Here is a 14,759-nt window from a genome sequence, read left to right on the forward strand (position 1 = left end):
AAAAAAAAAAAAAAAAAAAAAAAATATCTGTCAGCCAAGAATTTTATACCCAACAAAGAAACCTTTAAAAAATGAAAGTGAGACAAAGACATTCTCAGGTAAATAAACAAAAACAGAGAATTCACCGCTAGCTCACCAATCTTTCAAGAAATACTAAAGGAACTTCTTCAGGCTGAAAGTAAGGGACCTCAGAGAGAAATGTAAATACACATGAAAAAAGCAAGGAGCACTGATAAGGTGGTTATGTAATTGTAAAAGACAGTATAAGTGCAGATTTCTTTTCTTCTCTTAGCTGATTCAAAAAGCAATTTATAGGGCTTCCCTGGTGGCGCAGTGGTTGAGAGTCTATAAAACAATATGTATATAATTGTCTTATTTGTCCTGTAACATAGAAATGTAGTACATTTGCCAATAATAGCACAAAGGAGGTGGGTGGGAGAAAATCTGTCTTGGGCTAAGGAAAGAGCACCAAGTGTTAACTTGAATCCGCAGGAACAAATGATAAGAATTGGAAATGGGAAATAAGAAGGCTAATCTGACATAAGCTATGGATATATAATTGCTCTCATTTCTTCTCCCAGATTCTCTAAAACACATAAAGTTAACTAAAGTAATAATTATAACAAGTATTGTTGAATTTGTAACATACATAGATGTAATATGTAAACAATAATGCCACAAGAACAAGGAAAGAAGTATAGAGCTACAAAGGAGTTACATTTCTGTATTGTAGTTAAGTAACATTTCTCACTGGAGTTAAGTCAGTATAAATCTAAAGCACATTCTGATGAGTTAAGAGGTATAAGATAAGCCCTGGAGTAACCATTAAGGAAATAGCTTTTAAAAATGGAGAGGGCTTCCCTGGTGGCGCAGTGGTTGAGAGTCCACCTGCCAATGCAGGGGACACGGGTTCGTGCTCTGGTCCGGGAAGATCCCACATGCCACGGAGCGGCTGGGCCCGTGAGCCATGGCCACTGAGCCTGCGCGTCCGGAGCCTGTGCTCCGCAACGGGAGAGGCCGCAACAGTGAGAGGCCCGCGTACCGCAAAAAAAAAAATGGAGAAATGCCCTGTGATAAATGAAAATGAAAATACAACATACCAAACTTATGGGATGCAGCTCAGAGGAAAATTTATAGCTATAAACACCCACATTTAATTTTAAAAAAATGATGTACAATCAGTGTCCTAACCTTCCACCTCAAGAAGCTAGAAAAAGAAGAGCAAACTAAACATAAAGCAAGCTAAAGAAAGGAAATAATAAAGATTAGAGTGAAGAATTGAAAGCAGGACTCAAAGAGATATTTGAACACCCATGTTCATAGCGGCATTATTCACAATAGCCAAAAGGTAGAAACAATCCAGTTGTCCATTGATGAATAAATGGATAAACAAAATGAGGCATACACACAGACACACAGATACACACACACAATGGAATATTATTTAGCCTTCAACAAGGAAGGAAAATCTGACACGTGCTATAACATGAGTGAACCTTGAGGACATTATGCTAAGTGAAATGAGCCAGTCACAAAAGGATAAATACTGTATGATTCCATTTATACGAGGGACCTAGAGTAGTGAAATTCTTAGAGACAGAAAGTATAATAACAGTTGCCAGGGGTTGGGGGAGGGAAGGGGAGGGAATTATTGCTTAATGGGTACAGAGTTTCAGTTTTGCAATCTAAAAAGAGTCCTGGGGACGGACGATGGGGACGGTTGCACAACAATGTGAGTGTACTTAATGCCACTGAACTGTGTACATTGAAACATGGTTAAAATAGTAAATTTTATGTTATATGTATATTGCCACAATTTTTCAAAAGGTTAGAGTAGAAAATAAGGAAATAAGAATAGAAAAACAATAGAGGAAATCCACTAAGCCAAAAGTTGCTTCTTTAAAAAGTTCAACAAAGTTGACAAACCTTTAGCTAGAATGACCAATAGAAAAAAGAGAGAAGGCTCAAATTATAAGAATCAGAAGTGAAAGAGGGGGACATTATAAAACAAAATGAAAAGGATTATAAGGGAATATGATGAAAACTGTATGCCAATAAATTAGATAATTTAGATGAAATGGACAAACTCTAGAAATACACAGTCTACAGAAACTGACACAAGAAGAAATAGAAAATCAGAATAGACCCATAACAAATAAAGAGATTCAATTAGTAATAAAAAACATCTACTCACAAAAGAAAGCCCAAGCTCAGATGGCTTCACAGGTGAATTCCACCAACCATTTAAAGAAGAATTTATATTAATTCTCCACAAACTCTTCCAGAAAATAAAACAGGATGGAATACTTCCCGAATCATGGAACTGATAGATGTTATTACATGGATGAACCTTGAAAACAATATGCTAAGTGAAAGAATCCGGTGACAAAAGACCACATATTATATGAATCTATTTATATGAAATGTCCAGAATAGGGAAATCTACAGAGACTGAAAGTAGATTAGTGGATGTTAGGAGATGGGGGTTCAGAGGGTGATCGCTAAAGAGTATGAGGTTTCTTTTTGAGGTGACAAAAATGCTCTTTAATTGATTGTGGTGACGGTTGCATGGCTGTGTGAATATGCGAAGAGTCATCAACTTGTATATTGTAAATGGTTGAATTATAACTCATTAAAGCTGTTACCAAAAATAAGCATTTCACTTTTAAATGTTATAAATGCTGAGCTCTTACATAATAGTTCATTTGAAACAAAGATTTCCACCTGCTCCTTCATTCCGGAAGACTTGTACTAAGCACCTGCCGTACTGTATGGTACCTGGGCTGGCAGAGATGAATCGAGCCCAGCACATGCCCCTGGGGCCTGTGGTCATATTCCAGCCTCTGCTAAAATACTTACCTAAGTATGTGCACTCTGCATTGTGATGCAAGGGAGATAAAATAATGCTGGCCAACAGTTACTGAGGGCTTCCTGTGTGCCAGGCATTGTGCTAAGCACTTTCCATGCATTACTTCATTGAGTCCTCACAGCAGTCTCCTGTGTTAGTGTTCTCACTAGCCTCGTTTTACGGATGGTGACCCTCATGGAGAGTGAAGGGAGATCCTTGGGTCTGCAGGAATCCCAGATAGAATCAAGTCTGAGATGAGGCCAGAAGAGGGGCTCTACCAACTCAAGGGAGAAACAAGCTCCACAGGCCATGGAAGTCTCAGCGTGGAGCTGTGTGGATGCTCAAGGAAACAAAGAGCACAGAGGCCCCAGGACCAGGGCTCTGCCCTCTCCTCAGCACGTCACCTTTCTGAGGCTCTGTTTCTCCAACTGTAAAATGGGGTATTACTCCTACTTCGGCCACACGGTTAAGAGCCCTGCACAAGATAAGCGAACACGCTGTGTAACCCATATAAAGGAAGGACCGTGGTTGGCACAGTGCTAGAAAGTGAGAGGCACCTAGGAGAGGGACCCTCCTACCCCTCACATTGGGAAGAGCTCTGGCCCCGTCTGGGAGAGCACAGCGCGTGCGCAAATACACACACACCTTCGCCATCCCTACACCTCTGACTCATCACCTGTTGCCTTTGGATACTGGTCACCCTTGTCCCATCAACCTGCCAGCCCCACTCAAGCCCCTCTCCTCCTGGAAGCTTTCCCAGGCTGTCTGCCCAGCACGAGCACACCTCCTCAGAGCCCCTGAGAGCCCCTGCTTATGTCTGAGCGTCACCTGCCTGCAGGGTTGAAATCTCCACTCCTCCACTGACTGGCTTGATGGTCCAGTGTGAGACCTTCACTCACACAAAGCATCCCGCAACAGGAGGCTATTAAAAGCACTTAGCACACCAGGCAGAAGTGAGCGCTGAATGAAATGCTTGGAGAGCACTTAGCACACTGCCTGTCTCCTCCTTAAACCTGGTGGAGTTCTGCTGTGCCCTGTAGGCAGAGTGCCTGAGAGCTGACAACCCCTGTGCTGGCGGCTCAGCTGGGGAAGGCTCACTGGGTGGGCCATGGGCACATCTCTGAGCGCCAACCAGATCCTCACCCTCTGCCAGGATCTCCTCATGCAAAGGGCCCCTTGCTTACTGTGTACACTGAGGGTAGACAGGGCACAGGGGAGTGCGGATCTGGAGGGCAGCCCATCAGTGGGTCCAGCGTGGGTGGGCCTCTCTTGGCCAGGGCTGGGGGGGAGGGCTGAGGTCACCGGCTGAATCACCGGGGATCTTACTAGAACACAGTTCTGGGCTGGGCCTGAGATTCTGCATTTCTAACAAGCTCTGGGGTGATACTGATGCAGCTGTGGCCGGCCATACTTGAAGCAGCCAGGACCTGAGGCATGGCACGGTCATTTCTGAGAAGAGCGGTGATTGGCAATCGCACCTCGACCTCCCGCCGGTCCTGGAGGGACCCAGCCCTGCCCAGCCACACCCTCGGCTGCCAACATCTGGAGGGCAAGACTACACAGATTTTCTGAGTTTCCAGGATTCCATTTCCATTACACGTACAAAATAAAAGTAGTACCACGTTCTAAAAACAGTGGAAAGTATGAAAAAACAATAGGGAGAAAAAAATCACTGATAATCTCGTATGGTGTTTAACACAACTCTTAACCTCTCTCTCCCCAGGATTCCAAAGCCATGTCGGTCAGAGAGTCAGGGTCGCCTGGTGAGTGGGGTCTGCCCCCCGGACCCCCACCCTGTCGTGGCAAAGCACCGGGTGAGAGACGGGGCTGCTCCTGAAGCCTCAGTCTCCCAACCCCCTTCCCACCCCAAGGGAGCGACACCCAGCCCACGGTGCCCGAGGCCTTCACCTAGACCTAACCCGGGGACACCGGGCGCGGGCAGGGTGCCCCCTCCCCCTCACGGGAGCAGGCTGCAGAGGAGGCAGAGGCGGGGGCCTGGGGGAGGGGGGCGCACATCTGGATCCCTGGCCCAGAGCCCACATTCCTTCCCTGTGAGCGGGAGGCGGCGGGCTCTCGGGAGAGCTGTGAAGATGCTGCTGGCCCCCTCCTGCCCCACGGTAACAGGACCCACCTCGGCAGAATGACTGGGGGGACTCGAAGGCCCAGAACCTCATTCTGGGGTCCCCCACCCAGATTGCTGACCGGCCAGTGCAGCACCAAGCTGGGGGCTCTGTCCCGTCCATACCAGCCAGCCTGCCTCAGAAAAACCAGAGGGGACAAAAAGGTGGCGACCAGCAGCCACGGGGCCAGGCGCTCGCTGAAGGGGCCCTGGGGGGACACAGGGCCCACAGGTCAGCAGGGGCCCTGAGCCCCACCGGGGCCGGGCTGCCTTACCTGGGGGCAGTCCTTGATGTAGTGTCCTTTGTTGAAGCACAGGTGGCACAGGTAGTTGGGCGGGGGCCGCTTGCTGGGCTTGCGGGTCTCAGAGGTGAGGGTCAGCTCGGAGAAGTGCTCGGTGAGGGAGCTGAGGCCGTCGGCGATGTTGTTGAGGGAGCCGTAGGGCGAGGCGCTCTTGTACACGCTGCTGCTCAGCGCCTGCAGGGGACAGAGGCCGTGAGGGCTCTGGAGGCCTGGCCACTTACGGCGCTGTGGCCTCCTGGGAACCTCCACAGGCCCGTACACACACACGCACACGCACACACACCAATTCATAGTGACCCTTCAGCCGCCTGAGGGCTCCAGCTTCCTGGAGGCTGCATTCAAGTCCTACCTCTAGTTGCGCATCCAAGGACAAGCCAGTTAGCCACTCGGGGCCTCAGTGGCCCCATCCGGTAAATGGGAATAACGATCGCTACCTCCAAGGGTTTCTATGAGGCTAACATGAGGCCAAGAGTGTAAAGCCCTTTATTTCCTGCCGGCCCCTGAGGAAGCACTCAGTATATGGGGATGGTGATGACAATGACCATAGCTCTCTACACACTGCCAGGGGTAAGACGTACGGCACAAAGCAACCTGTTAGAGCCGGGGCTCTGCCACGTCCTAGTGGGGTGACTTGAGACATCAGCTCGCAGCATTGTTTCCATAGTACAGAAGAGGAGACTGAAGTGCAGCATTTTGCCTGGTCTCCTGCAGCCCCAGGCCTGTGCACACTGTGTTCCGGGGAGCCCTCGTCCCGGCCCCGGCCAGCTCTCTGGAAGCCCGGGGAGGAAGTGGCCCACCTCTCTCACCTCTCCCACCTCCAGTTGACAGGAACCAGATGTCTTGCCTGGCTTCAAAGTAGACGCGGCCCAGGCCCCCTCCTGGTGTATACAGCTTCTATTTATAGGAGTCACGGGCTCTGGGCGGCCGGGCACACTGGAATTTAGCAAAGGTGGGGCCTGCGGTGAGGCTGGCAGAGAATGGCCATGGGCCCCTCTCCTGGGGCCAGGCCAAGGCTGGAAAGAGGCAGCTTCCCCAGGAGGCTGATGACATACCTGGGCACGGGGCTTGGGCACACCTGGCCCCAGCTAAGGTGCCCAAGAACCCCAGCAGTGAACTACAGACCTTGGGGAGACTTGTTGGAGAGACAACACAGCCTTGTTCTTGGGGGTCCCCATGCTCACAGGGGAGGAGAGCCACCGAGAGGAAGTTGCCTCAGGCTCCCTTACAAAGATGGGGCAGAAGGAGCCCAGGGTAGGGACGGTGCTTTCTGTGTCCCCTCAGTGTGGGAAGGCAGGGAGGTGAGCTGAGAGCTGGCCCCAGGGGATCAGACACCCCTCGTCCAACCAGGACAGATCCCACCCCTCACACATGTACGCCTCTGGGGGGTCTGGCACTCCTCCCTAGAGGACACAGCCCTCACTCTTCTTGGCTCCCTGGACACCCTGCTATGTGACCCTGGGCCAGCCCTTTCCCTCTCTGGGCCTCTGTTCTCTCCCATGTAGGTTTAGACCACAGCCTGGGATCTGGAAGGAAAGACAGAGACACCACATCCAGGGCAGCCAGGCCCAACACAGTCAGTTTGCAGTGACTGGGCATTGAACTCAAAGGGTCCTAATGACCATTTCTGCTCTACCACTGCCCAGGGCTACTGTGAAAGATCCCACACAAACCTGCATCAAGTCTCAGGGCAACTCTCCAGCTCGTAGAGAGCCCCAGATGGTCCATCCTGAAAGGCAGAGGGTCTCCCATCCCTGGAGGTATGCGAGCCAAGACTGGACAACCTTAAAGGATGTGGGGAAGGTCCCAAAGGAAGTGGGATTAGATGATAATAGTAACATATACTGAGCACTTTAATGTCCCTGGTGCTGGAAACTTTACACGTGTTAAGATAGCTGACGCTCACCACAGCCCTATGAGCCACTGTGCCCATTCTACAGATTAGATGAGTGTGTCCAACCTTGTATTGAATGGCCTGGGACACTTTTAACAAATACAGTTTTCTGGGCCCCACCTCAGACCTACCAAAGCAGCCACCTAGGAATGAGGACCCAAAATCTACTGCATTGTTTCACTGCAGTAAAATATACATTACATAAAACCTACCCTTTTAACAATTTTTAAGTGTGCAGCTCAGTGGCACTAAGTACATTCACACACTTTATCGCACAACCGTCACCAGAACCCGTCTCCAGAAATTTTTCTTTATTCCAAACTGAAACTCTGTCCCTGTTAAACACTAACTCCCCGAAGCCCAAGTCTGCATTTTAAAGCTCCCCTGGGGCAGCTCAGGTACAACCTGTCCAGCCCTACCTGGCCTTAGGAGCACCTGGACTTTCCAGCTATCAAGGTCTCTCCTTAGCTTGTCTCTCGACCTCTCCCCACCAGAACTGGTCTGGGGGAGGGCAGTATCGCCCCAGCCTCCCAGAGAAAAGTTCATCCAAACAAGAAACTTGAAGCTCCAAAGGGTGTGACTCACCCTCACGGCTGGGAAATGCAACTTCACAAATAACAACCCTCTTATTTTTTTTCTTTTCTTTTTTCTGGGTAAGATTGAAGCAAGTCCACAGGGATCAGGGCTGTTTCGGCAGCAACTTGTCAAGAGGAAGGGGAAGTTTGGTGGGAGCCAGAAGAGAACTAATTACACCCTGAAAAAACCTCTCCCCCATCTTGTGGCCACACACCCTGCCCACGGTGGCCCCGTGGGTATCCCTGGGCAGCCAGAGGCCTCCGAGCAGGCTGTCCTCTCCCCGGCAGCTTGACATCCCCCCCCATAGCCTCAGATGGGGCACAGCTTTGCCCCTCAGGAGGGTCACACAGGCAGCTGCGGGTCAGAGAAGCGAGGCCAGAGCTCCCCTCATCGCCGACCAGTGTGCTCCGGCCTGGGCCTCACGGGCGCTCCAGCTCCCTCCCCCCCGCCACCGTTCAAGACGACACCACGAAAGGACGAAAGGCGGAACAGTCAACTGACCCAACCTCACTCTCAAGTTACAATGGAGAAACTGAGGCCCAGCGAGGCCCGGGGGCACAGACCAGAGCACACAGCCAGGCCTAAGGGCCAGGAGTCCTGCTTGCCGGCCGGCTGGACGGGCAGGTGGGGCAGCAAGCTGTTTCCTCTCCGAAGCTCCAAGGAGCTCGGGCCATGGAGGTGAAAGGCAAGTTGGTCTCTCGGACATTTCCATGGCCTGTGGGGACTGGCCAGAGCAGAGGCCAGGACACACAGAGCTCCCTCCCTCTGTCTGTGGACCCGGGGCCCTGGCCTTTTGGGTTTCCCACGTGTAAAATGTAACATGGACCAGGGGAGGAGTGCAAACTTGATGATCTCTGCCAGCCTGCTTCTTCAAGGTCCAGATTCCAGGTACTGAAAGATGCCCCCAGAGCCTGGTCCACAGAAGGCACTTTATCCACGAGGTCACCACCTCGCCCAAGTCCTGCCATCTGTAGCTGGAGGGCAAGGCCGGGCAGGGCTCCCCTTCATCAGTCAGCCCCTAACTCTGCAACAACGAAGCTGCTCCCCTTACTGTCCCACCAGCAACCGCTCTTTTCCCTCCAGGCCTGCACTTGCTGTCCACCCCTGGGATGCCCACTCTGGGTCCAAACCCCTGCAGGACCGGGCTCTTGGCCACGGCTCTAACTCTAGTGGTGTGGCCTTGAACCCACCCCTTCTTCTTTCTCAGGCCTGGGCGCCAAGGGACGGTGTGAAAAGCACAGGTTCAGGTGCTACTGAGGCCCCACTGGCCACAGAGTCCCCAGCCCCCTCCAGGGGCCTCCTGACCTCCCGGCCATAGCCCTGTGCTGTAGGCTGGGGTGGGGACCACCCTGTGACTCCCCTGCCCTTGCCTGAAGGGGCTCTGATGTCTCTCTCTAACCTCTTTACACGGTGATACCTCCTCATCTCTCCACAAGGCTGGACATCCCCCAAGGCAAAGATGCTGCAACCCTCCGTCGCCCCAGAGACCAGACTGTTTCTGGTGTCCCCTACGCCCATGACTGTCCTGTGTGCAATAATCACAGGCGGGAAGGGAGCTCCACTTGACAGATGAGGGTATGGATGCTCCAACACCTTGAAGGATTTAGGCCAGGGTCTCTGAGTCCCCACGGTCTAAGGCTGAGGGTGATTTCACCTCAGATGTAGCTGCTCTGGGCAGTGGTTGTGGGCAGCCCCACCAGTGTGTGGCTCTGGGTTATCTGGGCCCAAATCACCAGCCTGGGGGAAGAAACCGCCCCTCCTTCCTCCCTGGGTCAGCGACCCCAGCAGCTAGTAGGAAGCGTGGGATCCTTAATGCCACATGTGGGGAACAAAGCATCAGATTCCTGTCCATTGCTGGAACTCCTCCAAGGTTCTGGCTTGGCTGTTGGAGAAAGTTAGATGGGAAGATACTACAGTTGATTCTCATCCTACTTGTGTTAGATACTTGACTGGATCCCTTCCCTTTCTTAGTCTCATCCCTGACAAGAACACTCTGGATGGGCATTATTGGTCCTATTTTATAGAACTGGAAACTGAGGCTCAGCGAGGCTGTGTAACTTGCCCAAGGAAACACAGCCAGCATGTGGCTGAGAGGAGAGTCACACCCAGATCTGTTGGCCTGTTGTATTTCAGCCCCCGAATGGCCTCCAAGGCTTGGCTTCCCCTACAGGAAGGGGACCCAGAGTAAAACACCTGGCGTGGACCATCCTCCTTGGCACAGAAGCCCCTCAGCCCTGGCAAGATGAGACACCAGCTTCTCTGGGCTGCTTGAGGGGCTTGGGGCCCGGGGTTGGTGGTTCTGTTGAGGGGTTTGGGATACACAAGTGGAGATTTCCAGGGCTGACTCAACCTGACAAGATGTGCTCCCCCTTGGCCGCCCCCCCAGGACAGAAACAGGGCACAGTGGGAGGGGGGAGGCAGGAGTTAGGACAGGTGGGCAGAAGCTTCCGAGAGCAGACCAGAGGGAGAAGCGATGGGTGCAAGAAGAGAAGAGGGACAGCAGGCAGAGGCGGGAGCAGCCCGGCAGGGAAGGTCATGGCAGTGGCAGTGGGCAGCGTCCAAGGAGGTCTGTCCAAAGCAAATGCTGAGTCCTGCTGCCCCTGGGCCTGAGACGGCCCTGGAGGAGGAATTCTCTGGTCCTAGTCTCAGCTCTGTGGGGGCTCTTTCATCAGCTGAACAAATGCTTTCTTATCCCCAAAAGCCACCCCCATACACACACACACACACACACACGCACACACACATGCACACACATACACACCCACACTCCTCTCTTTGGGACAAGAAACCATTCATCTCACAAATGAGTCTACCCCTTCTCCAAAGAGATCTGCACTTCTTCTACCCGCTGGGGTCTAACTGGGGCTCCGGCCCACAGGGTCAAACACAAACACATCCTATACACACAAGCAGGGGCGGATGTGGGCTGGGCTCAGGGACAGAAGGAGACAGCCATTGTCAAGGCTGGAGGTGGCCGATGGGAGAGTGAAGCCACACCTGGACCGAGGGTTTCCCTAGCCACAGTCAGACCCCAGCTCTGCTCCTGTTTCCAAGGTCCAAAGCTGACCTGTGGGCCAAGAAGGTGGCAGGGTCGACTGTGACAGAGGTGGCAATCCCCCCACTCCGGAGCCCCAAGGGCACCATTGCCTCCTAGAGGCCCATTCACCCAGGGCATACAAAACACAATCCCCTGGACACAGCCAGAGCTTGATGGGAGATTCAGATTTAAATAAGCAAGCTGTGCTCTTCTTGGTAGGGGGAGTTGGGAGAGAGAAATGGGGAGAGAAAGGACCAGGGGATGCAGGAGCACAGTGGCAGCAGGACAGAGCAGAACAGACACAGGGGAGGCTCCCCATGCCCACTCAGTCCCTCCTGCTCCCCCCAGGTCACCACTCACTCGGTAGGTGTTCACGTTTCACAACCATGTGCCTGCTGCCCAGCTACAGCATAAGCACTGGGGACCAGGCTGCCCCTCGCTTCTAGAATATATTCACTACATCAAAGCAGAAAGCATGGATCCAAGACCTCGAGGACTAGAGGTCCCTAAGATTTAGCCACTCTGGGGTGCCACTGAGGCTTGCAGCTTCTACAGTAGGGGGCCTGGATTTGGGATCCACTGTTGACATGATCCCCTTGAAACTACATGCAAATGCGAGTTCTGCGTGTGCATGCACTTGTGTGCTATGTGCATGGCACTGAGGAGAGGAATTCGAGCTGCTTTCAGATTCTCAAAGAGGTCCATAGCCAAAGAAGGCCAAGAGCTGTTAGCACACCTAAGCTTCTGCTGGGACCCTATCTCTAGGGATAGGGTTTCATGATTCCCAAGTCAGCTCTTTAAAATTTATCAAGCAATCCATAAACACTTCTTCTGTGCGATAAAACAAGAGGCTAAGAGACTAGGAAAGCATTCACAATAGTCTGGGGAAGGAAGAGGAGGAGAGAGTCCAAGTCATCCATCCACCCATCCACCTAGTGAATGTTAACTGAGCACCTAGTCTGTCCCAGGCACTGACTAAGCATCGGATGCTGTGATTACGAAGCGGAAAAAGACAGGATTCCTATTCTCAGAGTGTTGAAATGTAGCTATGGAGACAGACACATATTTCACAGAAATACCGATTGTTAAGACATGCTTTACCAGAAGGATGTACCACTCATCTGTCATGGGACACGGAAGCTGGAGGGAGGTGTGCTCCCCACGACAGCCAGGTAAAGCCTTCGGAGAAGAGACATCCACTGGTGCCATGAAGAAGTAAGTTGGAATCTGTCAGTTATACGGGGACAGTCACTAGCATTAGAAGCAGTAGCAACAGCAAGTGCAAAAGCTTAGAGGAATGGGCGTGCTTGGTGTTTTCAGAAACCTCAAGTGGACCAGTATGGCCAGAGAAGGACAGAATAAAGATCATACAACACCTGGGACTTCCCTGGTGGTCCGGTGGTTAAGAATCTGCCTTCCAAGGTAGGGGACGCGGGTTCGATCCCTAGTCAGGGAACTAAGATCCCGCATGCCACGGGGCAAATAAGCCCACACATGCCACAACTACTGAGCCCACGCACCACGACTAGAGAGAAGCCTGTGCGCCACAACTAGAGAGAAGCCCGAGGGCCACAACGAAGAGCCCGCACACTGCAACAAAAGATCCCGCGTGCTGGGCTTCCCTGGTGGCGCAGTGGCTGGGAATCCGCCTGCCGATGCAGGGGACACGGGTTTGTGCCCCGGTCCGGGAAGATCCCGCGTGCCGCGGAGCGGCTGAGCCCGTGAGTCGTGGCCACTGGGCCTGCGCGTCCGGGGCCTGTGCTCCGCAACGGGAGAGGCCGCAGCGGTGAGAGACCGGCGTACCGCAAAAAAAAAAAAAAAAAAGATCCCGCATGCTGCAACTAAGACCTGACACAGCCAAAAATAAACAAATAAATAAATAAAAAGATAATACATCACCACCATACACACATACACATACACACATGTGCACATACACACTTATATGACAGACCAAGCATCCTGAGATGTCCCTAACTCTATCTTCCTCCTCTTGAAGAGCCTTAGTTTCCCCATCTGCACAATGGGTTTGTGGCACACAGTGGATGCTGTGAGACAGGAGTGCTAGGAAGTGCTCAGTGTCCATCTCCTTTGCCTCTCCCAAGCCAGGCCACCATTGGACTCACATCCCACAGAGCCCCATCCTGGAGCAAGGACATGACAGGAAACCCAGAACCCATGACCAAGGCCTATCACCCTCAGAAGGTTTGAGATTGGGGACAAAACATCCAAGACACTGAGGCTTGACAGAACACCCTGGTTACTGCTTGCCCTGCACTGGCGTCCAGTGAATGATCCAGGCGAAAGCCAACTGCACCAGCTGGACGAGCCACAGAGATGACTGTAGTTGGGATGGAGAAGATTGCTAGATCTAGCTCTGCCACTGTCTTGCTGGGTGACTTGCCAGGCCTGTTTTCTCTTCTGTAAAATGGGAGCCACGAAGAAAAAGATGCCAAGGATAAAGCATCACCAAGAGTAAGAGATGCTACTCAAGGCCCGTCTTCTCTACAGGGCCCTTCTCTTGGTGCTGACAGTGCCTGGCTCTCGGCCACTGCTAATTCCTTATTACTAATGCTGCCTGCTTTCCTCCCTCCCACCTGACTCAGATGGTCCACGAGGTGTGGTCTCCCCTCTGAGTCTAGGCCCGCCCAGTCAACTTAATTTGATGGAGGGAGGGTCAGACCACCTCAGCCAACAGGCCCTCGAACGATGGTCCCCCTTGCCTGACTCAGAGCTCAGCTTTCCAGGGCTGGCCAGAGGGAGCTGGGCATCCTCCCAAGCTCCCAGCTGGGTTGGAATGGCCATTCCTCCCAGGCCCTGGGGCTGCCCCCCACCACCGCACACAGACCACAAAGGCTGCTGGGAACAAATTTCAGTTCCTGAAGCCCACTCAGCCCCAGCGAGGCAAACTCCCACCCTCGAGCAGATATGTGGCTTTGTTCTACACTTCCAGGCAGTCTCTCAGCTCAGCCGCACCTGGGGAGAGCACAGTCCCTAATACCTGGGAACCTTTTATTTATATTTTTAATTTTTACTATTTATTTGGTTGCGCCGGGTCTTAGTTGCGGCAGGCAGGCTCCATAGTTGCGGCATGCATGTGGGAACTAGTTCCCTGAACAGGGATCGAACCCGGGCCCCCTGCATTGGGAGTGTGGAGTCTTATCCACTGCACCACCAGGGAAGTCCCCTGGGAACCTTTTAAAGCAGGACACTGTGGTCACCCCTCTATGGCTTCTAACAGCCCTGTGTGTGCCGGAGCCTGAAGCCCTGTCTGGTAAGCCTCACGAGACCTTTGCTGCTGTTCTCAAATCTCCAATGAGACCAGAGCTGCAAAGAGGAGGGTGTCCTCAGTGCTACAGAAGATAGTACTGGGACCCAGGAGGGCAACTGGGTTAATAGCTCCAGGAAGAGCCTCCTACGGTTTGAAGAAAGAGGTCTGCTTTGACAGAGCATTCTCTGAGCCTGGAGATGTTCATAACACTGGTGTGTGTTCTGTGCCAAAAATGTAATCCAGTCAAATAGGTATGCAAAATGTTGGGTTGAAGAAGAAAGGTTAGCAGGTTTTGTACTGCAGGACTTCTCAGAGCCTTTACTGTGTTAGCATGGTGTGTTTCCAAGGGAAGGACAGTATGCTATGCTTCCCAAATGTATCTGACCCCAAAGCCCTTCCCCCAACCTCCACAAAGTATCACTTGACAGTAGGGCCACATCTTCAAGCCACTTCTGGCCTTGGAGGAAGAGGGAAAGAAAACAGTTGCCTTAAGCATCTGACCTGGAGTGGGACAGCTACATCTCCTTTGAGGGGGTAGAGGGACTACCCGGGAGGGGCTCTCGGCATCCCTCTGAGGTTCCTAAGAGCTAATGCTCAACATGGGGTAACTCTACTTTTCTGGAGGTGGAGTCCCACAGTCCCCACACTGCTGTGAATTTAAATTCCAAACAGAGCCTGGCAGGGAAGACCCCCCCCCCTGCCACCCCCCCCCCCC

The 14,759-nt window shown here is 52.3% G+C and overlaps 1 protein-coding gene across 1 annotated transcript in view; it reads right to left on the reverse strand.

Annotated features, from left to right (window-relative positions):
* ZCCHC24 (zinc finger CCHC-type containing 24) overlaps positions 1 to 14,759 on the reverse strand; it is a 62,106-nt gene that overhangs the window by 43,758 nt on the left and 3,589 nt on the right. The window contains exon 2 of the mRNA XM_024740235.1: positions 5,243 to 5,443. Coding sequence (XP_024596003.1) covers positions 5,243 to 5,443 — 201 coding nt within the window. The remainder of the gene's footprint in view (positions 1 to 5,242; positions 5,444 to 14,759) is intronic.

This window comes from Neophocaena asiaeorientalis, unplaced genomic scaffold (assembly GCF_003031525.2).
Source record: "Neophocaena asiaeorientalis asiaeorientalis breed wild unplaced genomic scaffold, Neophocaena_asiaeorientalis_V1.1 scaffold517, whole genome shotgun sequence".
Classification (NCBI taxonomy): domain Eukaryota; kingdom Metazoa; phylum Chordata; class Mammalia; order Artiodactyla; family Phocoenidae; genus Neophocaena; species Neophocaena asiaeorientalis.